Source organism: Chionomys nivalis, chromosome 17, assembly GCF_950005125.1.
Source record: "Chionomys nivalis chromosome 17, mChiNiv1.1, whole genome shotgun sequence".
Classification (NCBI taxonomy): Eukaryota; Metazoa; Chordata; class Mammalia; order Rodentia; family Cricetidae; genus Chionomys; species Chionomys nivalis.
In genome coordinates, this window is record NC_080102.1 from 40,965,792 (window position 1) to 40,993,210 (window position 27,419).

Sequence of the window (27,419 nt, forward strand, 5' to 3'; positions counted from 1 at the left end):
CTGCTGCCCCACCTGCATTTGTGGGAACAAAATGTGAAGGGACCCTGACACTCACAGAGTGATGTGTTCTCATGTGCCACAGCCGTCACACTGGACACTTGTAAGAAATGAATCATTGTGGGTGCCATTTTCAGTATGAGGTGCATTAGAGCCCCTCGGAGAGTCGTGGGTAAGCAGGAGACACTGGGCCCATCTTCCCTAGTGGGAAGCCAGCATCTACTCTCTAAGTTCTGTCAGTTTGCCCTAGGTTACAGGCAGTCTGCTATGGGACAGGTCACAGGTCAGAAACAGAGGGACTCTCAAGGCCCAGGATATATTTAGAAAAGGTTTCATGACCTGAACCAATATGATAAGGAATCTGGGGAGGGGGCACGCTAGGCACGGAGAAGATTGTACCTCATAGCGCGTCTCACGATGGGGAATTCAGAGGAAGAGAGGTCTGATTACGAATAGAAAACCATCATTTGTGCCAGCTCAGATTCACCGGCCACTTTTGCCTATTTTCTAAGCTGATTTCGACTTGGTAAGGTCACAAGGCAAACTGCTTTGCTTTGGCTGCTCTGCGACTCCTGTACTCCATGAAGTAAGGATCATCGAATGAAGGAAAAATTACTCTGGAGGCTGCAGCCAGACACCTGAGTCCAAAGGGGTAGAGAGGATGCCATGAAGGTCCACCATCCTGGAAAGTGCCTAAGGACTTAGGGTCTTGGAATAGTCCCTTCAAATAAAAAGCTGCCGGGCCTTATGTCACCAATCACGAACAAGAGGACACATGCTTGAGTTGAATATCAGTGATTCCGATTATTCGCATAAGGAAACACCTTTGCTGGGCAGTAGATGGGTGCAGATGCTCTAGGCAGGAGGGAGTCTGCTAACCAAGACACCCGATGCCACTGCCTTTCACTTGTATCTGGTCGGGGAGGTGGGAGATGACTGTGAATGGGGTATCTGGGAACACTCAGGACTGGGTGCTTAGTAGACATAGCAAGACAAGATCTGCCCAGGTAAACACAGACCATGCTGGTAAGATCAGAAAATTTAGACTATGTCTGCTTTCTCATGATGCTCTGAGTCCAGGGTAGATAGTAGTCAAGGAGGCCTTCAGCTAAAAGCAAGAGAGATGTGGGCACAACCCTGTGGACCATATGATTCCAGCACTGCTCCTCACAGGCACTCACGACTCCATTCCTAGCCCAGGCCCCCAGCACAGGTAGCTCGTGGTAAAAACCCAACAGGGCTTCCCGCATAGGGATGATGGATTAATCCCGAGTCTTTAGCAGTCACCATTTAAACTGAAGAAATAGGGTTATGGACAAATAACTGGCAGCGTGGGGAGCTGGCATTCTCTCTAAAGCCATAATGGAAAATGAATGGGTTGTCTTTGTTCAATGGATAGGCCACACCAGACAGGCGCCAGAGAAATGTTGGGCATAGTGGGAATCTAAACTGATGTAATAGCATAGGGAATACAGGTTAGAACAAATTATGATTTAAGGTATGCAAACCAAAACCAGCTGGGTAACAGGGCTTGCTGTCAAGCCTGGTGACCCAAACTCATGTGGTGGAAGGGGAGAATGACTCCTACAAGTTGTCCTATGACCTCTACATCTGCTGTGCAATGAGCAGGCAGACACACATGTACACGCACACACACACACACACACACGAAAATAATTATGGGTGAGCCATTTTAAAAACAATGGAGAGAAATGATAATTTAATAAATAACAACAGGAAAATAAATCATCGATTTGGAAAAAATTTTAATTTAAATATCCAATTTATACTACAAGTGTTTAATTTTAGGAATGAGACATGGGCTAGAGCGAGCTTCTAGCCCAAGCTGGGCAGGAATCGTGAGTGACAAATTCTAAATGACAGAAGACATCCAACAAGAGAAGATGGATGTGTTTGATTATATTAAAGTACAAACTTTGAGACGCTGGAACATCGTGCTAATGAAAAGGAAAGAGTAAGCTGAGGGAGTTCTCACACAGACAGGTTCTCTTTGGATGCATACATGATTACAAAGAATTAAACCTGAAGGTGATAAAATCTACTTTAAATCCTTCCGTTTGGGCCATTAGCCCATTAGGACAGGAGGAAGACTCTCACCACGGGAGGCAGAGTCACTGCAGGTTGGCACCTGGAGGCGGCCAACCTCAGTGTCAGCCCCAGAAAGACAAATTAAGACAATAACAGGGCACCGCTTCGTGCCTCATACATGATCAATATTTAAAATGACGCTAATGTGCAATGCGGGAGAGGAAGCGAAACTGGAACACTCACAGCCCGTGATGGCAACATATGCTACTAGGGTGGAAACTCCACGCGGTGATGAGTGCCCTCAGCCCACAGCAAGGTCAGCCGGTATGCAGCGTGCTGTGCAGTGGCCAGAACAAGAGAGATCCTGCCTAAGGAGAGAACCCATTTCCCAAAGCGGCCCTCTGGCTTCCCCATGTGCGCGCCTGTGCTGGAACTGCTATGTAACCCTATCCTCTGAGTCACACAGCTACCGTCTTGGGGAGTCCAGCAGCACCCCCTTCAGAAGGCCCTCCCAGCGGGGCTGATTGGCTGTTTGTGCCCTGATGGAGAGCGGGAGATTCTGAGACCCTCACCTGAGCGTCCAGCTCCTTACCACCTGTTGTTGGTAACTCTGCCCTGACTGCACGCGGCCTCAGGGAGAGCTAGAGTGTACAGCTAGAGTGTACAGGGAAGACTAGCCTCCTCCACCTGTGCGGGGGAGGGGACACCCTCACCCCTGCCAGATAAAGGCTTTCCCAGCGCTGCATGCAGGGGCTGGCACGCCCACACCCTGCATGTGTCCCTCACCTATGCTCTGTAGGAAGCCTGATAAACTCATTGGTTCTCCTGAGTGAACTTCTGCAGAATCTTGCCTTTGTTTGGGGACCTCAGGAGAAGGGGGGAACCAGAAGGAATTTTAGCAACATGAACATGGAGAGAGGGGTGGGGAAGGAGAAGAGAATTATCTCCAATCTTCAACAAGTTCATCTTAAACCAAAAAGCAAAACAACCACTAAAAAGATCAACAGGCACAGTGTCATCAGCGAAGATCAGAGGAGAAATACGCCTGAGTCTAGAAAATGACAGAAAAAAGACTGTGAAGCTAAGACTTGGGGTTTTGAAAAGTTAAACGAGACTCCTGTTAACTCGACTAAGGAAAAGAGAAGATAAAAACAAAACAATAAAACGAAAGCCTGGGAAAGCTAGGCATAGTGGTACATGGCTACAACTCCAGGGTCCAGGAGGCTGAGGCAGGAGGACTATGGGTTTGAGGCCAGCGGGGGCAACTCTGTGAAATCCTGTCTAAAAAGCACCTTTTTGAAAACTTGGCCAGTAGAGGCCACCTGACAAACACAGTTAGAAAAGCACCACAGTGTTTTAATACTGGAGGAGACTGGCGATTCGTGATTCTTGAGAGGTGGCCACACATACACCTTCAGGTCTATGCGCAGGGAGGTGGGTGTCACACTGGGTGGCTGTCCCATATCTGAAATGCTGTTCAGTTTGAGATTGTTTAGAGTTTGGGAATACTGGGGAGGGACCTCAAGTCTAAACACAAACCGTCCATGTGTTTCATACACGCTTACAGACTTGAAGCTACAGGACACAGACAGACCTGAGGATACATGACACAGTTCTGTTAGCCTGTATTTCGACTAGGACCCTCAGAGATATCACATCAGAGTTCAGAAAGTTTCAAATTCAGAATCACTTCAAAATGTGGATTTTCTTTCTAAAATTATTATTGTATATGTGGGGTGGGGGCATGCCTCATGGCATGTATGGAGGTCAAAGGGCAATCTTGCAGAGCTAGTTCTCTCTGCCTACCTGTAGGTGGGCTCTAGGGATTGAATGCAGGTCAATCAGGCTTGAGCATCAAGTACCTTTACCCACTGAGCTGTCTCCATAGTCCAGAATTTGGATTTTCAGGCTGGAGATGCTCAACCAATACATGAATCATGATGCAGACACTGGGGCATTCACTTTGCTCTTGTTTCTGGTGCTGGTCCCCCTGGGAATTCTGGGTGAATACCAAAAAAGGCCTCAGAGAACTCTGGGTCCCTGAAGAAGAGGCCCTACCAAAAGAACATGGCGGCCATTTGCATCTCTGACATACTCATTCTATGCGCCTGTGGTACTCATCACTTGGCAGGTTACCCCAGCTGGGATCTATTCATTGTCTATTTCATCATTTTTAGCACCTACCACCGTGTCTGGCAGAGGAAGGCACTTGGTAAATGTTAGCAGAATGACATTTCATGCATTCATTAAAATGATAATTTCCAAGAATATGAAGCCAATAGGAAAGGTGTCTAAGACAGTCATTTCTATTTTTAAAATCAAAGCAATACTGTGGGTGTACCTGACTACAAATGCAAAAGTTTCTTATGTGTGTGAAGGAGAGCGTGGGGGGAGGGGGGTATCTTCTAGCTGTTTCCATTATTCCTATTAAATTACTGTTATGAATTTTGAGACTGAGAAGGGGCTCTATATGGCCTCCAGATATCCTAGAAATAAGTCCTAAAGTTGGTTGCCAACAGAGCTGTTTTCTGAGTCATTAGGCCACTCCCTGGGATCAATGCGCTACTTGTTTTGGAAATCCTCAGTGGGGTTCCCCTCTGCCATGTGCAGTGCCATCAGAGTGCCCCAGAATGAACCCAGCCCCTCAAGGCAGTGCGCCTATACTTCCTCAGGACACTTTCCATCAGCTTCTGCCTCACTGCCCTGAGGGAAGGCACTTCTGAGGAGTATTTTTGTCCCTCCATGCCACACTCCCACCTGAATGGCCAATCCTGGTGTCAGGCGAGGGGTAGAAGAGACTGAGCATTTTATCATATCAGAAAGCAAAAAGGCTCTCAGAGACCATAACAGCCCCAGCAACAAGACGCGGGCACCAGTGTGGAAAAGTCCCACCAGCCAAGAGGGAACAATGGAGTCTCAGCAAGTAGGACTGTAACAGGCTGGGCATGGTGGTGCAGCACTCAGGAGGCTGAGACAGACAGGTTTCAAGTTCAAGGCCAGTGTAAGCTAGAGGGTGAGACCCTGTCTGAGAACATTAACAAGGGGGAAGAAGGAAAGAGAGGAAGACGGGGGGGGGGGACTATAATGAATTAGAATGTATGAAATACATTTAAATTTGAGAATTTGTAATAGTTAAGAAAAGGTTATTAGGAACTGGGTGGTAGTAACACACACCTTTAATCCCAGCCCTCGGGAGGCAGAGGCAGGTCTATCTCTGTGAGTTCAAGGATAGGCTCCAAAGCTAGAGAATAAAACCCTGTCTTGAAATAACAAAACAAAAAGAAACCAAACAGAAAGGAAGAAAGGAAGGAAGGAAGGAAGGAAGGAAGGAAGGAAGGAAGGAAGGAAGGAAGGAAGGAAGGAAGGAAGGAAGGAAAAGTTATTAAGAAAAGATTCCCATTGTTCTCTGTGGAAGAGTCTGGTGAACCAACTCCTTATTTGAAAAGCAGCCACAGAAAGGCCAAGCAACAGCGTTTCTTTGCAGATTGTACTTGGTTTTGTTGCTGTTGTCTTGTTTGGATTTGTGTGGGGTGTGAGCAGGCTATGCACCCATGTGGAGGTCACAGGACTTCTGTGCCACTTCTCACCTTCCACCTTGTTGGAGACGGCCTCCTGCCCATGTCTGCATACAGTCTGGGAGTTTCGCAGGACTCCTGTGTCCTCCCATCTCACCATATCAGTGCTGGGTCACAGATGCATGCTCCTGAATCCAGCTGTATGTGGGTTCTGGGGATCTGAACTCAGGTCCCCACACTTGTGCTGCAAGTGCTTTACACTCTGAGCTGTCTCCCTAGTCCCTGACTTTCTTATCTAACTGTGGAGATGGCACACCCTCATCACAGAAGCACGGCAACATGGCAGAAGAACAAACAGAATATTACCATCGTACCGTCTCTAGGGAACTATGGGATCTACGTGTGATTGACAGTGACAGCTAACATGGACAGGGAAACAGGCAGCCCACACATCTCACCAGTCTGTGGAGTAGTGTTCCCTGAAGCAGATAAAGCCACAGCCATGGTCCTCAGAGGTGCCAGTTCAGGGCAGATGGGGGGCTGCAGGAGGGAAGGGGACCTTAGGAAATGGTGCTGTGGGTTCAAATCCAGGCTGGAGGAAGACTCCAAGGAACATTTAATCTAGCCTTTAGAAAAGGAACAGGTGGAAGGCAGTCTGCAGATGAACAGGCAATCAAAGTGTGCTTGCTGGTATTATGTAAAGTTAACATAAGCTAGAGTCATTTTGGATGAATGAACTTTAATTGAGAAAATACCCCCACCAGACTGCCCTGTGGGCAAGTTTGCGGGGCATTTTCTTGATTGACATAGGAGGACCTAGCTCACTGTGGGTGGCATCACCCCTAGGCTGGTGGTTCTGGGAGCAATAAGAAAGCAGACTGAGACCACCTTGAGGACCATGGCCGCTGCCTTAGTTTCTGCCTTGACTTCCCACAGTGATGGAGTATGACCTTCAGATGAAATAAACACTTTCCTCCCCCTAGTTGCTTTTGGCCATAGTGTTTAATCACAGCCACAGAGATCTAGGATGTGAGGTGAGCCTCTAGTGGTGATGTGCGGAAAGATTTACATTCTGACTCTCCGAAACTGCAGCGGCTGCACTCGAACCCTGGACAGACAGTTCTCAGTAAGTGATGATCCTTTCCTGTCTGGAGACTGTCTGTCTTTGTGATAAAGGGTGTGCATCTTTTGGAGGCACCTGGAAATGAGAGGCCCGATGTTTCTCAGACGCCGGAGTTGAGGCAAACGAGCAGAGGCACAAAGGTAGTGACCAGCAGGCACCTGGGGGACCTCAAAGCTGGGGATTGAGCTCGGGAGTGGATTTGTAGGGCTTTCTCTTTGCCTTTGATTACATGGGGAAATCTCGGTGGCACCAAGTTTAAAGCACTAAATAAAAAATAAACGAGGTTCTTCTGTGTTGTCTCGGCTGATGTCTGGGGGGAAACCTGTCAAGAAACAATCGGATTCTTACCTTTTCATTAACTGGATAAAAATCTTTCTCGGTAACCGGTATACAAAGGTGTCAAGGACAACCTTCAAGTAATTCAGCGAGACGTAGCCACCTTTGGAAGGGTCTCCTGCGCTCAGGGCTTTCTCGATCTTTTCATAAGACTTTGAAAGCTGCAAGGAATTAAAATTCGGGTGCTGCACTCAGTCAAGTCAACATCCTGGAGCCATGCAACCACGGCACTTTTGTTTTTCTTTTTAAACCGAAACCTCCCCACATTCCCATCTCCGAAAACTGATCAAAAAGGTTACTGTGGCGTGTACTGAACCCCCAATGTTTAATGGATGAGCCCACGACAAACAACACCCTGCTTGTAGCTGACAAGCTTCTCAGGGAGGGACGGCAAGGACGATGGCTTTACCTCCAACTGCAGCACTAAAAACACTGCGCAGCTCTGCCAGTGTGGTGCATCTTAATACGCTTCTAGCGTTCCTTACCGAGAGCCCATGCCATGCACTTCTGATAAGTCAAGCCAGCAGATTTGCAAGCTGGGAGCATTTCATTAAAAAGAGAAGTTGCTTTTGTGGCGTGGAAATTGATTAATATAAGGATTATATAAACATAATAGACACTGGACACCTCATAAATCATGGTTTTAAAAGGGGGATGATTATAAAGGAGCAAACCAGCTTTCTCTGGTTTGACTGAGACTCTGAGGATGCATGAAGTTGGTTCAAAGCTGGTCCTCGTGACTCATAAAAACCCTGTGGGCACTGGTTATCATTTATGGAACACTGCTATTTATTATTAGCTGATAACTATATTTATTTTCAACCATCTCAGTTTGTCTGAATTCAGTTTTTCCTGCTAAATTGAAAATAGAATAACCATCAATTTGGTGTAAGAGGCAGCTTTCTTTACAGGTGTCTGAAAATGGACACACGTGTACAGGAGGCTCCATCCACCCAGGGAAGAAGAAGTAGTTTTGGAAATGCTCCTGAACACAGCAGTGGTCAGGATCTTGAAAATCCTCGGAGGGATTAAGGGGATGCACAAGACCCACATAAAGAGTTCTGCAGACTCTGTGGCATGTGCTTGTAATTCCAGCACTCCTACAGAGGTGGGAAGACTGGTCAGAGAGCCTGGAATACACAGAGTGACAGATCCTGCGTCAATATGGTGGAGGGGAAAACCAGCTCCCAAAGGTTGCCCTCTAACTTCACACACACACACACACACACACACACACACACACACACACACACACACACACACGTGCTCACACACATACGCACACGTGCGTGCACACGTGTGATGGGGGAGAGTCTTCTGTTTTGTGTTAATTTCATTGGTTAAATAAAGAGACTGCCTTGGCCCTTTAATAGGACAGAAAATTAGATAGGCGGAGTAGACTGAACAGAATTCTGGGAGAAAGAAAGCCGAGCCAGTCAGTCGCCATGATTCTCCCACTCCAGACAGACGCAGGTTAAGATCTTTCCTGGTAAGCCAGCTCGTGGTGCTACACAGAATATTAGAAATGGGTTAGATCAATATGTAAGAGGCTAGAGCTAATGGGCCAGGTAGTGATTAAAAGAATACAGTTTCCATGTAATTATTTCGGGGCATAAGCTAGCTGGTGGCCAGGAGCCTGGCAGCAGGAACGTGGCCCGCAGCATGCGGGCGGCCGGGCGCTGGGAAAGCGGCCCACCACCCCCTCTACACATGTGCTTGCACGCACACACATAGAGATAAATTTTAGAATTCTAAACTGCTTAGAAAGGGCCTAAGCAGTCAGGTGGTGGAAGCACACACCTTTAATCCCAGCACTCAGGAGGCAGAGGCAGGCGGATCTCTGTGAGTTTGAGGCCAGCCTGGTCTACAGAGAGAGTTCCAGAACAGGCTCCAAAGCAACACAGAAAAATTGTCTCAAAAAAAACAAACCCAAATCAAACCCAAATCAAAAAAAAAAAAAAAAGAAAGAAAGAAAGAAAAAAGAAATAAAAAAAGAAAAAAAGGAGGGGTGGGGCTAAGCTTCCAAGAAAGAATTAATAAAAAAACTTCAGCAAGCTCACCTACTTCTTCCATGAGAGAGAGCTTCATCTGAGCCCTGACCGGGGAGAGACTCACCCAGAGAAGCTAGAGTATCACGTGGTGTGCAGTCTCCATGTATTTACTGGGCTAATAAAACCTATCCTTTTTTTTTTCCTGAAACTGGGTCTCACTCACTATATAGCCCTGACTGATCCAGAACTCACTACATAGACCAGATCTGTCTGTCTCTGCCTCTGGAGACTGAGGATTAAAGCCTTAAACTACCACCCAACTAATAGAATCCATCTTAACATATCAGAGGCCTGTGGGCTTCAAGAAGGCTTTCCAGAGCATGCTCTGCCATGACTAGGAGCTTCTCGAAAATGAGTGAGTGATGTAGAAACAAAAAACACCAGCACCAGCACCAGCACCACCACCACAACAACCCTCACTGTTTACTTAAAATATTAAGGTTTTGTGTAAGAAAAATACAAGCAATTCAGCACACCACACAAAGGAACTAGAGGCATGGGACTATGTTCTGGAGGCTCCCAATGTGGTTCTAACTACAGAAATGATTTTACAAATGGCAAACATGCCACACTTTCGGGCTGGACAGAGGCTTTCGTCACTTAGCAGTGGCATGTTGAAACATTTTCCTGAGAATTAGTGTACACCAGTGTTGGTCTTTGAGGTAACAAACGACTTGCTTGCCATGACATAACTGATGGGCCAGCAAGAGTTACAGCCAGCTTCCATCTTGACTCAAGTGGCTCTATGAACACCTCCCCATGCCCATCTCAATGAGATTCCACCGTCTCTCCCCAGCGCCCTGCCCTTTTCTGTCTCTGCACTCAAGGCTGTGTTTTTCAGCAGTGCGTGTTCTCTCTCATCCTTCTCCTCCACCAGGGCTAGAGGACTTCAAAACAGAAGCACTTAGGCTGGCTTTACTCACTAATAGTGACCCAGAGGGCAACACAGATTTGGTGCGTGCCATTCGACATATCTAAAAGTAGATATAAAGGAAACAAATATTCTAGGCAAAAGTCTCAAAATATAAAATGATGTTCTATGCCTTAGCAAAAAGACTAATGACCCTCAAATTCCCAGGGAAGACTGAATCAGACAGGCAAATATGAGCAAGTTTAACTGTGTCAGGTAGGGTGGTTTGTGGAACAGAACTCCATATGCTCATGGTGGGTGTGCAAGCGATCGTGGGAAACAGGGTGATGCTTCAGTTAAAACAGAACCACGTTCTAGAGCATCAACTGACAGCAACTCCATGCCTGGATGGGATTTCCAGGACACACAACACCATGTGCCAGACGCTATGCAAATACACATTTAGAGTGGGACTTAGTGACACAACCCAAATGCAACCATAGAACATGTGTTCTACAGTGTTCAGAGGACAGACACTGTGTGAAGTGACGACAGTGTGCAGGGGATAAAGAGGACAGACACTGTCTGGGGAAGGTGACACAGACAGTGTGCAGGGGACAAAGAGGACAGACACTGTCCGGGGGAGGTGGCACAGACATTGCAGGAGATGAGATGATGACAGACACTGATCGGGGGAGGTAACACACACACTACGCAAGGGGCGGTGATAACAGACCCTGAGTAGGGGAAGGCAACACCGTTTCAGGGGGAGGTGACACAGACAATGTGCAGGGGAGGTGACAGACACTGCAGGGGAAGGTGATGCAGACATTGCAGGGATGGTGATGACATACTATGCAGGGGAAGGTGATACAGACACTGTAGGGGGAGGTAACACAGATGCTTTGCAGGAGACCGACATGATGAGCTACTGTAGGGGAGGTGACAATGGCACTATGCGGGGGTGGGGGTGGGGGAAGAGGGTGATGACAGTGTGCGGGGAGGCGGCAGCCACTATGCAGAGGGAGGTGATAACAGAAGACTCTACATCTGGAAGGTGCTAATGCAGCTGCAGCTTAACTTGGGTGGATCATAGCCTGCGTACAAACAGGGTAAAAACAGAGGGCTTTGCAACTGTGCCAAGACACTTCTTCCAGAATAGTCAGAGCTACACAGAGAATCCCTGTCTCAAAAAACAAAAATGAAACAACAAATGAAGTGGCAATCAGACAAGCACTAAGGGGGCTTGAAAGAATCTCAAAGCAGAGAAATATCAATACAGAGGGGTTAGTGCAACCTGGAGCAGGAAACATCCAGGCCATCAGAGCAAAGATGACCCAATACAAAGACACCTGGGAATCGTACTGAAGGAGTGGGGCTGGGGAAGAGGGCAGGACTGGGAGGAGGAGAAGAGGGAGGGACAAGGCATGTGTGGTTTTGTGTTATGACCCAAGATATCTGCAGGCTCAGTGAAGCCCTGAAGCTAGACAGCTAAAAAATACACCCATGTTCCAAGAAGTGACATCAAAATGTGCCAAGTTAGGACAAGGCTCAGCTTTACTTTTCACATTTCAAGGGTCAACACATAAGAACAGATTTGGGGACACCCAAATCAGCTGCAAGAGAGCCATCGGGATGACCTCAGATTCCTCACAGCACAGCAGGGGCCAGAAGGCCCTGGGAAGAACACTCACTCTGTTGTGATGAAATGAAAGCACAGTATCGTCACACACAGCCAATCTGACACATGGTCTCCTCAGTGTGGACACAAGAGGAACAGAGTGTCCATGGAGGCACAGTATCATCACACACAGCCAATCTGACACATGGTCTCCTCAGTGTGGACACAAGAGGAACAGAGTGTTCATGGAGGCACAGTATCATCACACACAGTCAGACCAGTGCTCGTGCTCAACCAAACCTGGCGCGTGGTCTCCTCGGTAGGGACACAAGAGGAGCAAAGCATCCATGAGCCTTTCTTGAGGAAATTACCAGGCAGTGAAATCCAGCCAAGCAAAAACTAAATCAAAATAAAAAGCAGAAATGCCGAAAGCACTGAACTCCCCTGGTGGCCACCAAACCTATCTGGGTATGAAACAAAGGCCAGACGTCTGGGGGATTACCATAACTGTACATAATATAAATATTACCAACTCTAAGAACACAATATAGACAGCAAAAATCTGTGGTGTGGGGGCTGAGCAGGAGAAACACAGCAAGTGTCAGTCACTTGTCACTTGTCATCAAGTCCCACGGCAGCGAGCCAGCCCCTTCAAAAGCATCACCACCTCTTCAGCTCTGCCTGCTTTTCTCCATCCCCCTCATTGTGCTAATGTCCCTTCAGGGACTTAATATGTTGTGTGGGAAACAGACATCCAAAGTTCCGGGGCGTCTTCCTGTCACTTGTGATTGACAATACTGAAGGGGTAGTGACAGCTGGGACCCAGAGCCACACTGCCTGGACTGCCAGGCAAGTTGTGTACCCTCCTCCTGCCGTGGCCCTCTCACTGGAGATCCACACACAGCCAGTGCCTGTCATGTGGAGATTCAGTTGGTAATTCCAGGCACCAGGGATTTAACCTGGTGTGGGACACCCCATGAACAGGGCTAATCATGATGTCACATGACATTGAGGCTTGCTTTACTTACTCCTGGTAAAAATCAAAGACATTTAAATTAAAAGTGTATGTTTTTAAAGACTGTTTTGTTTTTCTTTTGAGACAAGGCCTTGCTGTGTGGTCCAGGTTGGCCTAGAACTCACATCCCCCTGCCTCAGCATCCCCAGCGTGGCACCACAATGGTTAGCAAAGGTCATCTTAGAAAAAACCCTTTCTATCACTGCTTGTGAACACAGTCGTCTTTCTACCCACCAACAAGGAAGAACACGAATGGGGGGCACCAAATGCAGCTTGGGCTGCTCTGGATGGGGACTCTGGGTGACTTCCTGGTTCCTGCACATGTATCCAGAACAGTTCACACACTCTCTAGTGAGGGTCCTATATTTTGGGAAGGTCATGTTTTTACAAAAATAGGGTTATTTGCCAAGAAGGGAAAGCAAGCTGTGCCAGTTTATCTGTAGATATGAATGTGTCCTTTCTCAGTTCTTTTCACCAATGCATTGTCAGTGTTTCTTCACTAGTTTTCCTACCGAAAAGTCCATGTTAATAACTTGCAAAATTCTGTGTATATTAGAAACAGTTATCAAGGCTGGAGGGATGGTGCAGAGGCTAGGAACACTTGTACTCTTACAGAAGATCTGAGTTTAGTTCCCACACTGGGCAGCTCACAACCACCTGTAACTTCAGCTCCAGGGAATCCAGTGCCCACTTCTGGCCTTCTTAGGTACCCACACACAGGTGCACAGACATGCACAGACACACGTGCTAACACATACATATAAATAAAAATTTAAAAAACATTATTAAGACACAGTTATTATCCATCTGTCATTTATGTCCTCACATGTGCCAAGCTTATCTCATGTTCGTATGAAGTTTTACCGTACAAAAATACTTTTTGAAATTTTCATGCTGTCAAACTTGGTCCTTTTCCTCACAGCTTTTAGGCTTTACTTCATACTCAAAAGATACCTTGATTTCAAACTTGCAATTATTCTATTGACTGGGGCTGCAGCTGCAGTTTAGTGGTAGAGGGCTTGCTCAGCATGGTCTGATGCCCAGTACCACAAAAATCCCACTTTTTGCCCACATTGTTTATTCCGAATTTTAATAGTTGCTCTGTGTAGAAATCGGTTTTGGTGAGGGGTAAAAGTTTTCCTCCAAAAATGTCTGGCTGACAGATGATCTCAATGATAATTTCACCACTACCAACCAGCCCACCATCTGCCCGTGCCATGCTTCCCTGAAATGCCCTGTGCTGTATGAGTGATGGCTAGCTTTAACTGTCAACCTGACCCAACCTACAGTCACTCGGTGAGGGACTGTCTCTATCAGGTCGGCCTGTCTGTGGGAGATTGTCTTATGTTAATTAATACAGGATGACTCAACCCAGTGTAGGCAGCACCATCCCCTGGCAGGGCATCCTGAACTGAGTATGCGTGGAGAGAAGGCTGAGTACAAGTGAGCATCATGACTGCATTTCTTTCTGCTCGTAACTGCGGACATGATGTGACTACTTGCATGAAGTTCCTGCCTTGACTTCTCCACAATGATGGACTGCAACTGTGAGGTGAAATAAACCTCTTCCTCCCCAAGATGCTTCCTATTAGAGTATTTCTCACTGTACCAAGAATGACACCAGAACAACAGGCTGAACTCACGGACACAGCTTGACTCATTGGCAATGGTCTTCCTAACCCACGCTCACTGCCCATGGCGATACCAGCTCTTTACTGTGCCAACTGCTACACCTTCAGAAGGTATTTAAATGCAGTAGAAGAAATCCCTCAATTTTCATTTTTCAAGAGACACATATGCAATCTAAATATAGAGATAAGAGATAATGACTAGCCCCCAACCCAAGGTGAGAAGAAGAGGTCTCTTCGTGTATTCACTAATGACCAACCCCCACTCAGACACACGACCAAGTTGTACCATTTCTTTATATGGTTTTTGTATTTTATTTTAAGTTAGCCTGTGAGTAGCACAGAGGACACACTTCAAATTAACTTCTCGGGCTCCAAGATGACTCAGTGGTTAAAAGTGATTATAAATGTAAGAGGACCTGAGTTCAAATCCCCCATACCCATGAGCATGGCCATGTGTGCCTGCAACCACTGTGTCTGCAGCTGGGGATAGGCAGATCCTGAGATCTTACCTATCAGCCAACCTAGCCAAGATGGAGCGCTTCAGGTCCAGAGATAAACCCTATCACAAAAATAGACGGGAAGCAACAGAGTAAGACAGCCATCATCTTCCTCTGGCTTCCACAAGCACTCACAGGCTTGTGCACATGTACACACATGTACATACAGCAAACACACACCATTAGATATATACACCATACATGCACCACCTTCCACATTCACACCCCACACCTACACACCCCCACATTCACACTCCCCACCTACACACGCCCACATTCACACCCTACACCTACACACGCCCACATTCACACCCCACACCTATACACGCCCACATTCACACCCCACACCTATACTCCCCACATTCACACCCCACACCTACATACCCCCACATTCACACCTCATACCTACACCCCCCACATTCACACCCCACACCTACACACCCCCACATTCACATCCCACACCTACACACGCCCACATTCACACCACACACCTACACATGCCCACATTCACACCCCACACCTACACACGCCCACATTCACACCCCACACCTACACATGCCCACATTCACACCCCACACCTACACCCCCCCACATTCACATACCACACCTACACCCCCCACATTCACACCCCACACCTACACCCCCCCACATTCACACACCACACCTACATACCCCCACATTCATACCTCACACCTACACATAACTACTTTCACACCTCACACTTACATACAAAATTAGCTTTGCCACTGTCAGCACCATCCGTGCATCCCGAGGAGAAGCCCTGGCAGTCTGAGGGGTGCTGGGGGAGCCAAGTTTCAGAATGACTCCCAGAGGAGATGGCTCCTGTGGCTATCAACTTGCCTGTGGTGACACTTTGGCTCTCACCTCTTGACAAAAGGTCTTTTCCAGGTCGTCTAAGGAGTAGTTCTTCCAGACATCTTCAGATGACATGGAGTTGAGTGGCCGCTCCCTCCGGGTAGTCTTGGCTTGCTGATTCTCCCTGGGGAGCTCTGGTAAGACAAGACCGCTTTGGTTTACTCACGTTGCAGAGGCCGGCTCTGTGTTGTTTGCTTCTGATCATTACCTGCTTGATAAAAATTAAGATGAATGAACCGAGAAAAGGATGGATTATTGGATTCGTTATACTGAAATATATTGATAAATGGGGAAAAAAAGAAAATTAGCCTTCTGTGTTACTGTACACCAAGATAGACCCTGAAATGTGGGCTAAATGAGATGAAATTAGAACTGTCTGTGCAGTGGAAGGAAACTAGGCCCATTCTGATTAGACCGCATGAGCTTCATGGGAGACATGTCAGAGAAACACCAAACCAGAAACTTTTCCGTGACCAGTAGGCTCAGTGCAAAGAACAGCAGAAGGGAAGGGAGCGAAAACTACTGTTCACATACAGGAGAAGGAAGTTGGTGTGCGGCCACATCTGTGATCCCAGTACTCTGGAGGCTACAGCAGAAGGGTTCACACAGCAGGATCCTATTATATATATAACACCACTGGGAGTGTTGCATATGTGTGTATGTATCATATATATGGGAATGCATTAAAATAAAGGTTGATTTGCATATTGTCTGAGCAGCTCTCACAAACCAGTGAATGCAAATATCTAACTGAAGAGTAAGGTCAGAGATGGAGATGGACAAAGAACTAAAAATACAGTACATGTATAAAAAATGTTCACAGTCACTGGTCATTTAGAAAATCTACTTAAAACAGGTTATTTTCTACTTATCACAGCAAGTACTAAGAAAATAAGTGAAAACAAGAAGGCTGAAGGGCTTGGTGCTACGGTTCACGCATGAGGACATAACTTCAAATCCTAAATCAGACAAAGTTCTATACACCCATAACCCAGTGCTGGGGTTTCAGAGAGACAGGCTGATGTAAGAAGTCCTTTTGCATATGCGTTGTTTTTATTGGTTAATAAATAGATCTGAATTGGCCTATGATAGGGCAGAGTAGAGCTGGGGGGGGGCAAACGACACTAAACTGAATGCTGGGAGAAAGAAGGCGGAGTCAGGAGATGCCACGTAGCCACCGCAGGGAACAGACAAGCCAAAAAAGCCTTGCTGGTAAGCCATGTGGCGATACATAGATTAATAGAGATGGGTTAATTTTAGATTTAAGAGTTAGCTAGCAATATGTTAAATCAATTGGCCAAACAGTATTGTAAAAATATAGTTACTGTGTGATTGTTTTGGGTCCAAGCAGTAGGGAACAAATGAGCGACCTCCTACAACAAGGGGCTGAGATGGTGGGTCCCGGATGAGTAGGTGTTCCTATAACCAAGACAGAGATAACAGAGGAGGACACCTGGATACTCCTCAGGCTCAAACAGAAGAGTGTGCCTGTACATGCATGAGTACCATATATACACAGATATATACACATGCACACTAATGGACATCTACAAACACACACATTAACATAGAGACATGTATAAACACACACACATACATTCACACTAATATAGGAAAATGGAAGGAGGCAGCTCTCACTTGGCACAGAAGCAACCCATGTGGGAACATTCTGAGCTCTTCTACTGTGTGCTGTCTGTGGGACAGCAGGCCACCCAGCAAAGGTCTGCAGGTGAGGGCACTTTCTACAGGGCCAAGGGGAAACAGCTGCAACACTTCTAGTGGTGTTAACATGGAGCAGCCTCACAAACGGGTGCTGCCAAGGCTACGCAATAGCCACACAGACATGAAAAACAAGGAACTTGTGCCGGAGAGGTGGCTCAGCCACTAAAAACACTTCTTGATTTTGCAGAGGACCCAGATTCGATTCCCAGCACCCACATGGCAGCTCACAACAGCTCATAAGTCCAGTTCTAAAGGATCTGGTGCCCTCATCTGACCTCCTCAGGCACCTGGCATACACACGGTGCACAAATGTATACACCAGCAAACCACACACTTAAAATAAGAAAATCTTAAAGAACAAGAAAGGCATGCCTGTGACAAAAATGTGACAGTTTCTTTGCCATATATTCTTTCATGATTAAAAGGGCAATTAACATAATTTAATTTTCATTTTCTTACTTATTTTGTATGCCTTCTTGTCTATCTATCATCTACTGATTTATGTACCAGAAAAAAAATAATCTAGGCGTAGTATCTGACCAGGAGAGTGCTGAGCGTGAGGATGTAAGACACAGGGTCGGGGGTGGGGGTGCCTGGGTTTTTGTATCTGGCTTTTGTCCAACACGCCCGTGTGCTTCTCTAGCAGAAGAGGATGGAGTGCATCTCAAGTGCAGCCATCTTCCCTCTCAACACTGGACGTGAAGAGGCACAAATGGTTCCCCAGATTTATTTCCTAAAATGTCTGCAAATAAGCCACAGCCAAATGAGGCACACTTACTTTAGCGACAGCTAACAGGCTGCCAGTCATCTGGAATCCCACTTCTCATCTCCAAGGGAGGAAAAGGAAAAGAAGACCCTTCCCCAGGTCCCTCTGAGTGACATTAGAGACACAGGGACAATCTCTCCAGCTGGGTCTCAGAACAGAACCAGCTAGGTTCTGACCTGGCTAAAGGGGTTCCTGGGCTCCCAGCAGACTCTTTGGTACTCCAGTTCCCTACTTTGAGATTCTAGGACTGCAACACACACACACAGAGAGAAAGAGAGAGAGAGAGAGAGAGAGAGAGAGAGAGAGAGAGAGAGAGAGAGAGAGAGAGAGAGAGAAAGAGAAAGAGAGAAAGAGAGCCAGGACAGTGCGCAGATTCTCTATTTTAATAAAAGGCAGGGCCCTGGGGGCTGAAGCAGGAGTGAGGCAGGAGGCCTGCCTGGGAAGGTCTGCCTGAGCTCTCTTCTCCTGAGACGCTCTCTCAGCCCCGAGCTCATTCTCTTCCACTGTCCTTTTTCTCATGAGTTTCATTTGAGAGGACTGGGGATGGAACCCGGATCCTTTCCATGCTAGGTAAGTGCTACAACAACTCAGAGAAACCCAAAGATTAAAGGGGGTCTAGGCTCCATTCAAGGGAAGTAAGCAGAGACTTTCCCTCACCCCTGCTTTTTGCTCCCTGATAGATGGTGCTCTTGACATGCAAGGCAGCCATGGATGCCAGTGTAGCCAAAATTAATAGAAACTGTCGTCCTATATTCAGAAAAATCAAAGGTAACAACTGCTGGAATTCAATCCAGAGAAAAGGACAGCACTGAATCCATGAACTGCTGTTTTAATCAACAAATGAGCATGTTCTAGCAAATTCCATCCCATCAGTCACAATTCACAGTGGAAGTTCACAGCAGAGCCAGTGCCGGGTATAAAGAATTAAGTGGGACCCACACAAGCAACCCTTATTAAACTAAATGGGCTATTTAAAAAATTATTTAAAACAGACATGCACATAGGCAGGAGTGGAGAGAAAGGCTCTAGGAGTGGAAGGGGCTTAAGAGAGGAGAGTGGGGTGGGCATGACTGAAATACGTTGTATACATGTATGAAATTGTCAAAGACAAGTGAAAATTATTTTAGAAAAAGAACTCTGTCTAGTCATTCTTAATTACAAAAGTGAGCATTTAAAACACACAAACATATGCATATATTGCTTTAGTTCTTCAACTTTTGAGAATGTCCTCCCAAAGTTCAGCACTCTATCATGCAGAAAAAGGTTACTGGTGAACAAGCACTGGCAGGCTAGGATGTCACACCAGAAGAATTAGGGGTAACAGAGTGGGGACTGGGGTGTCCCAGGAGGTTTTTCCCATTGGGCATTCCCCAAGTCTCTAACCTTGGACACGGGGCAGACCGTACTCAAAACATGCCACCTGGCTGTGATTGGTGGCTCTGCCCTCCCTAGCTACATAGCCTTGAACTACTATTTCCTCACTAGAAAAAAACAAAACAAAAAAAAAAAACAAAAAGCAGGTTGAAGGAGGTGGTATTTACCACAGGATTGCCACACATCAGAGGAGTTCATGGTTATACTTGTGTAGCTCCTGAGAGATTCTCAATAAAGTATTGTCTTTGGATCAATTAGTGAGAAACTTCTTCAGTAACTGGTGACCAGGAAGAGGCCCTAGCAGCAGTAGGAGTTTGGGTACAAAGCAGAAGCAAAAACTACTCTCAGGACAAAAGACTGTACTACTAGCTACAAAGGGCACTATGAGATTTGCCAAGCCCCAGATATTAAGTGTTGCTACCATACACCAAAAAGGTTGGTGGAAGATCACAGATGGGTTAATTAACTTGACTGTGGTAATCACTGCACACCACAGCAAAACATCATCTGTATTAAACACAAAAAGCTGTTGATTGTGCTCCAACAAAGGTGATAGATAAGTCTTTGTGAAATAAGGAAGCCACCTGGGCCTCACGTTCCCCTTCCTCTACTGCTGATCCACTGTGGTATGAGTGGCAGCCTCTCACCAACATGCCTCCCTTGCCTAACGGGTTGTTTCCTGAGGCACAACCCAACACAAACCTTTCTCCCTTAAGTAACTTCTTGTAAGTATTTTGTCAAAGCAATGAAAAGAGTGAAAAATACACAAACCACCACAAACATGAAGATTAGACTGAAAGGAACACAGAGCAAACAAATGTAACCATGAGTGAGAGAGTAAACAAAGATTCTATCAAGTAAGAAGGAAGGGCAGCAGGAGGGAGGAGAGAGGAAGAGGGAAGGAGGAACTGGGGGAAGAAGGGAAGGAAGGGGAGGGATGGAAGGAGGGAAAGAGGAAGGGGGACATCTGAAAAAACAATGTTTTATAAAAGAAGACATAAAAAGGTCTAAGACACATGAATATGAATAACTGGGAAGAAAAACAAGCAATGGAAGAGAACAAATACTAAAGATGACAATTCAAGAAATTATCCTGAAATAAAAATGACTCAAATCTTCACAGTGAAATACCACATGATCATCAATCACAGGAGTCTACAATTGGGTTTTAAATGAGTCTCAATCTTCATTGTCAGCTCTGCTGACTTTGGAATCACCTAGGAGACACACCTCTGGGTTTGTCTGTGAAGTAACTTCCAGAGAGGTTAAACTCAAGGACAAAGACCCGTCCTTAATGCAGGTGCCACCAACCCATGGACTGGATCCCCCATACTGCAGAGAAAGGAGAAATAAAAGTCAGCTGAACACAAGTTGCAGCTCTCTCTGCTTCCTGTCAGTGGACACAACGTGACCAGCTGCCTCATGCCTTGATGAGATTCCACCATGGTAGACTGTATCCCTCAGATTAGGACCCAAATTAGCCTTCCCTCCCCTAAGCTGCTTCTTTCCAGGTATCTGATCACAGCACTACGAGGAGTGGCACATACAGAAGACTGGTGCTGAGCAGTGGGACTATTGTTGTCATGAGCCTTTGGAAATGGTCCATGTGAATGTAGAAGCTTGGAACTATCAGCCTGAGATGCTCTACAGCTGCACGTGAGCTCAGTGGGCCATTCTAGTGAGCGTCTGGAAGACCAGGATGTGCACAGCAATACAGACAGTGGAGACTGTGCCCACAAGGATTCAAAGGGGGTCAAAAGAACTCAACAAGTGTCAGAAAGAGGTCACTTGTGTTATGTTCTGGCAAACAAACAAACATACACACACACAGAGCTGCATCCTGGCAATCTGAATGAGGCTGAGTTCAAGAGTAATGGACTAATTGGGAGGAGATTTTTAAGATCATTGAGCTGTGGCATGGTTACTGCTCCCTGCTCTCACCCAGATTCACAGCAAGAACTGCAGGCTGCACAGGAATCTGTGGTTAAACTGTAGCGGAGGGGAGTGCAAAGAAGGCAAGCTGCCTTAACTAAAGAAGCCAGTACAATTAAGGAGACGCCTTTCACTCTGCACTGAGACAGTGGGTTTTGTCAGCAAGTTTCCAGCCATCAGAGTCCAATTTGTAAATATGCAAATTCATTTGGAAGGAGAAAGATTGAGCTTCAACTGCCCATTTAGAGGGGCTTCCTGCCCCTAAACAACTGCTGGCGGCAGTGTTGTGCCAAGTTCAGCTTCAAGGCACACAGAGTCCACTGTGCTGTGGTAGAATGGGCCAGACTAAATCTGGAGCTAGTACAGAACTTGGAAGTGTTGCCAACTAGTACTGGGTTTGCAGGTGTTAAAAATACCAAGTGTTATGAAGTCTGGGAGGCTTGCATCAAAGTTCCAGGAAGCTACTAAGGCCAGACAACGTATGGTAGAATTGAAAAGCGATGCCAAAGTCACTGGTGGCGACATCAGGACCATGTTAGGTGAGTGGCACAGGCATGGGCTGGATCTGGCCCAAGAGAGATGCTATGTGTGCTGCTGGAGAGGCTGGGATACCCACACTCATTGGAATCCAGGTAATACCACCACAAGACTCAGAAGCTGGACACAGAGTTGCAAGGCCCAGTATTTGCCTTGCTAAGTTTGGGTCTTGCTATAACCATTCTTGGCTTGTTACTGCCCCATTCTACCCTCTGGAATGGGAAGGTTTACTCTATGCAAACTGGAAATATGTAACTTATTTATTTTATAGTTTAGAAATCTTCTTGAGTATCAGAGAAAATGTTGGGCTTTTGACAGGCTTTTAGAAATTTTTAAATTACATTTTGTTCATTTATTTTGTCTTTATGAATATGTGTGTATATGAGAGAGAATATGTGTGTATGTGTCTGTAAGAGAGGGTGTGTGGGTGTGAGCGTGTGTCTAAGAGTGTACATGTCAGAGAAAGAAAGAGTATTATGTGAGAGGTTTTGTGTGTGTGTGTGTGTGTGTGTGAGAGAGAGAGAGAGAGAGAGAGAGAGAGAGAGAGAGAGAGAGAGAATTGTCTCTTTCAACTACGTGGATCCTGAATGATCCCAGAGACTGAACTAGATTGTCAAGCTTGAAGAAGACACTTTCACCAAATGATTCATCTCATTGGCCTGGGACTGAGCTTTTGAGCAATATTAGGGATGTCAAAGATTAGGGGGACTTCTGAAGTTGGACTGAATGAATAATGGATTGTATTGTGAGATGGCCATGCTCTTTTGAGGCTAGGATGAAATATTAAGATTTAAAAGCAATACATTTGGCTACCAACATGACAAGGTATATACTTGGGATGGTTAATCAACTTTTTTTTTTTTTTTTTGGTTTCTCGAGACAGGGTTTCTCTGTGGCTTTGGAGTGGTTAATCAACTTAACTAGATTCAGAAACAATAAACTTTAAAGCACTTTAACATAGTTTGAATTTCTAAACAATGTTTGAGACCACCTCAGTGGGACAGAAGCCAAAACCATGTCCTGAGTATGAGCCCTTTGCAAAAGCGCGATGTGAGAGACCCAACGGGCTTCTGCCACTGCTGCTGTGAAGTCCCTGCCTCATTAACTCAGTTCGTGCTAACTAAAAGCAGATTCTGATTAATAAAGGTGTATTAAGAGACTGCAGAACAAGCACAAATAAGTGGGTAATACATTGGCAATGTAAGAAGTGGAGTGGAATAAAATACACTCAGCTCATCCAAGTCCCTTGCACCCAGTGTGAACACTATGGAGAGAGGAGGTGGCAGGGCCAGAGCAACTTGACACAGGAAAGACCAAGATGTGAAAAGTGCTTTGCAGCTGATCTGACAGAGAGCACAAATTGTAAAACAGGGGCTTGGTGACATGGGGGCAGAACCTAAGGATGAGACGAAAGTGACACTACAAACCCCAGGAGACCTGGTAAAGCAGTTAGAAGCACCAGGGATAAGCTGACTGTGTCAAGAGCCAGAGTGTAGGTGACGCTGAGGACACCGTGGAAGACGTGCAGAAACACTGGAGAATAAGCTCACAAGAGAATGCAGAGACACCAAACACAGAGATGGTCAAACATGATGATTTGCACCCCTCCTGCCCCAAACCTGGAAAATGCAAGACTTAGTTTAAAAATACATCAAACTACCAAAAACAACAACAAAACCTTTAAAGAATTAAATTTGCAAATAGAAAACACACCATGTTCTATTGCTGCAGAAGGCTCAATGATAGGCCATGGCCTGCTCTGCTACTGAAACTTCCTAAGAAATTTCTATAGGCAGCTGGAAAAAGCCATCCATCACCGAGAGGGGAGTAAGCAGGCCTCAGACTTCCCAGACACAGACCAGAGATCAGAGCGGGTGGTCATCTGAATGGGAAACTTGTCACTCTCAGTTCTAACATCCAGCCACGATGGAAACATGGCTTCCCCGAGGTTCCCTAGGATTATCCTGCTGATGCTCCCAGTAAATTCTTATAAAATGGCCTGCGGACTTTTCAAACACCCCCCAGCAACCACTCATTCCTATCCAGTGCATTGGAAGACGCCAGGGTGAGGATGACAGCGCTTACTGCTGAGCAGTGGCTTTGGTATAGAGGCTTACTTCAGCCTTTGGCTTGTCTGAACCTGCATGGTTGCATGGGATGAAAAGAGAAGACAGAACCATGCTCAGCAAAGACCAGAGGCCCCCAGCAGTCGGGGTTAGCAGAGCCAGCCTAGAGCCTGACAACAGCAGCTCTTTGGCTTGCTGGGAAAGCAGTGCTACGTGTCATAGATGTGCCCTGAGGGGGTTTGCAGAGCTGCATTAAGACAGCATTAAAACCACACAATGAGGACAGGTGTTAAAGAAGCTGGTCACAGGGGGTGACCCCATGTCAGGAGACTGAGGAGAATGTCTAAGTGACCTGAGTGTCCAGTTACGTGACTCAAACATTCTCTCCTCAAAATAGGCTCTGTTCAGAACCACCACCAGCTGGACAGTTCCAGAAACTGCCTCACTGATCTAGACTATCACAGGAAAGCTGCCTCGAGGACTCACGTCCACAGATCTAACAGCTGCAAGCTCTTCTGTCTTCCCGAATTGGTTTCTTCCTTATCGACAGAACAGGCGTCACCATCCAAACTCGCTGAGGTTCAGAGGCAGCAGAAAAAAGAAATGACAGCCAGGACCTCACGTAAGGACAGTCTGTGAGTTCAGGGGATGTCCCAGGTCCCAGTCGTGTGCCTACTCCACACACATTCCCACTGTGGAGATAGATCATGGTTCCCAGATGCATACGAAGCTGTGACTCCTGTCGTTCCTCTCTTTTTAGTGTGTGTGTGTGTGTGTGTGTGTGTGTGTGTGTGTGTACATGTGCGGGTGTCCATGTAAGTGTGGGTGCCCACGGAAGCCAGAAGAGAGAGAGCATCGGGTCCCTTGGAGCAGAATTACAGGCAGATATGAGACCCCTGACATGGGTTCGGCTTCCTTAAACCGCTCATCCCCAGCCTTTTCTTTCATCCAGCTCTCACATCATTCTTTTATATAACGGTATCACGGGCACCTCTGTAGTAGATGCATTTTTCCAATACTGGGATGCCTTTCCTTAGGGGAGAGAAGAAACTTTAAAATCCTCAGCGACATGTTTGGGAAGTCCTTACCTGAACCGGACTGTGGGTATTTAAAGTTCAAGTCACTGCTTATGCTGAGGTTCTTCAGGAAAGCATTGTAGTCCACCATAGTGCCGCCAATGTTGTACTCCTTCAAGAACCTGCAACACAGATGCTCTCTGAAGTCAGACAGAGCTGCAGCAAGCCTGGATAGAAGCATGCTTATTATAAGGTCTGCTTTACACTGCGCTGGCACAGATGTTAATATCTTCCTGCTATTGCTGCCTCTGTCAAGACCACCATGGGAAATACTGCTGTTGAGATTCTTAAATACAGACGGTTGGGACTGAGGAAAAAGGCTCAGTCTATAAGGCACTTGTTGTACAAGCACAAGGACCAGAATTCCAACCACAGAACCTATACAAAGCAAGCCAGCATGGACATGTGTCTGCAAGCCCGGTGATAGGGAGGTGGAAGCAGGCAGACTCCTCTGGACACTGGCCAGCCAGTTTATCCTCCCTGGGGAGTTCCAGGCCAGTGAGAGGCGCTGTCTCAAAAGACAATAATAAAAAATGAAACAAAATGAAAAAAACAAATCGGTAGGCAACCCCTGAGGCCAACACCCAAGGCTGTCCTTCGGTCTCCAAATGCATATATACACATACAGACTAAAGCTGCAGACACCCGAGAGAGAACACTTGGTCAGCTTGTAGAAGGGCACAGAGAGAATAGGACTGAACATACAGTCCTCTTCTTGGGAATATTCCAGACACACTTCTACAGTTTTCTTCCCTTCGTTGGTTGGAAGAGGGAGGACACCAGATCCCATGGCCCAAGAGGCCACTTCTTCACTAGACAGCAGAAGCAATGCTAGCTTTCTGTAAGAAGTATAGAGACAGGGGTCTGGGCAGCGAGCCAGTGAGAATCACATTTCTGTAACCAGGGAGCCCAGAGTGTGAAGGGTGGGGGATACAAGCAGATGATTGCTTTAGCTGACAGCAGCCTATCACTGCAGGAGACGAAAACCTCGACCCACAGAGGCCCACAGTCTCCAAATAGCAAATGGCCAGGGAGGCCAGCTGTTCTTGAGTCATTTATGGTGTTTACACATAATAAGATTTTTTTCTGTTTGTTTTGAGACAGGGTCTTGCTATGTATCCCAGACTGGCCTTGAATTCACTATGTTCTAGCCACGGCTTCCAAGTGCTAGAGTTATAGGTACGGGACCGCCACACCCAGCTCAGAACAAGAAAACTGAAAACCATGCACAACACCTCTTTCCCTCTCTGAAATACACTGAGATAAACGGGGAACTTTGGTTTTTTAATGTGTTTCCTATTATTCAGATCTGTGTGTGATAAACAGTTTTTTAGATGATTTCTGGGTTACTACATTTCTAAAAAATTCACAGTTTTTAAATGTTTGGTTATATTCTCCCCATATGTGTTGGTTTCTATAATTATCTACTTTCATGCTTTCTCAAAATTTAGTAATTAATACCTAAAGTATTTGTTATTTTTCTGGTTTCCAGATTGAACAGGGAGTGCCACATATCTGCTTCTCACTTGTACATCCCTTTCCACTTTTATGAAGCTTGCTATTGTCCTAATAGGAAAACTTATCCAGAGAGATGATGGCTGCCAGATGTTAACTCAGAAACTTTCTAAACAGTCCCTGAGCCCTGATCCTGTGAAAACAGCCTAGAAGCTTGAGACCTGGGAGGCAGCAATGTCAGTATCTCTCCGAGTCCTTGGAGGCTGCTGGCTGGCATGCTGCCCTAGCAAGGCAGGGAAGCTTGGTAAGCAGCTCACCCAGCACTGCAGACCTCCATGCAATGTAGCATCCCAGCAGCCAGGGTCGACTCACAGGAGAACGCTGGCTGGGACTAAGGCCCTAGAATCCTATGCTCAGAAACCTGCTGTATGCATGCAGAGTACAGATGGAAGCTCATGGTAGCATGCCCTGGGGAAAAGACTACAGAGATGAAGCCTGGCATTGAACAGAAAGGCAGGGTCTCCAAAGACTTTTCATGGGGCTGGGGAGATGGTTCAGTCTGAGAAATGTTTGCTGTGCAAGATGAAGACATGAGTTTGATACCCAGAACCCATGTTTTAAAAACAACAAACAAAAACCAGCTGGGTATGGTGGTATGTACAATAATGCCAGAGTTGGGGAGATGGAGACAGGTGAGTCCTTGGGGCTCACTGGGCAGCCACTATATCCTATTCAGTGGAGTCTCAGGTCTCACTGAAAAGTTACACATAAAAATACAAGGTGTTCAGTGTTGTAAAATATTTTAGGATGTGCTACACATTTGTTTATGCTTTGGAACATTTGTTTAATGATGTAAAGATTTGTTGCATTCTTTTATGTTGCATTTGTTTAACTCTGTGAAGCTGTGTTACATTGCCTGCCTAAAACACA

At 46.2% G+C, this 27,419-nt stretch overlaps 1 protein-coding gene across 2 annotated transcripts in view; it reads right to left on the reverse strand.

Annotated features, from left to right (window-relative positions):
- Efcab6 (EF-hand calcium binding domain 6) overlaps positions 1–27,419 on the reverse strand; it is a 167,084-nt gene that overhangs the window by 86,359 nt on the left and 53,306 nt on the right. Inside the window, exons 6-9 of one of the 2 annotated variants that reach the window (XM_057792082.1) lie at positions 25,047–25,156; positions 24,376–24,378; positions 15,571–15,695; positions 7,033–7,181 (exon numbers count right to left, since the gene is read on the reverse strand). In XM_057792082.1, the coding sequence (XP_057648065.1) occupies positions 7,033–7,181; positions 15,571–15,695; positions 24,376–24,378; positions 25,047–25,156 (387 nt within the window). The remainder of the gene's footprint in view (positions 1–7,032; positions 7,182–15,570; positions 15,696–24,375; positions 24,379–25,046; positions 25,157–27,419) is intronic. The other variant, XM_057792080.1, reaches the window with a different exon arrangement.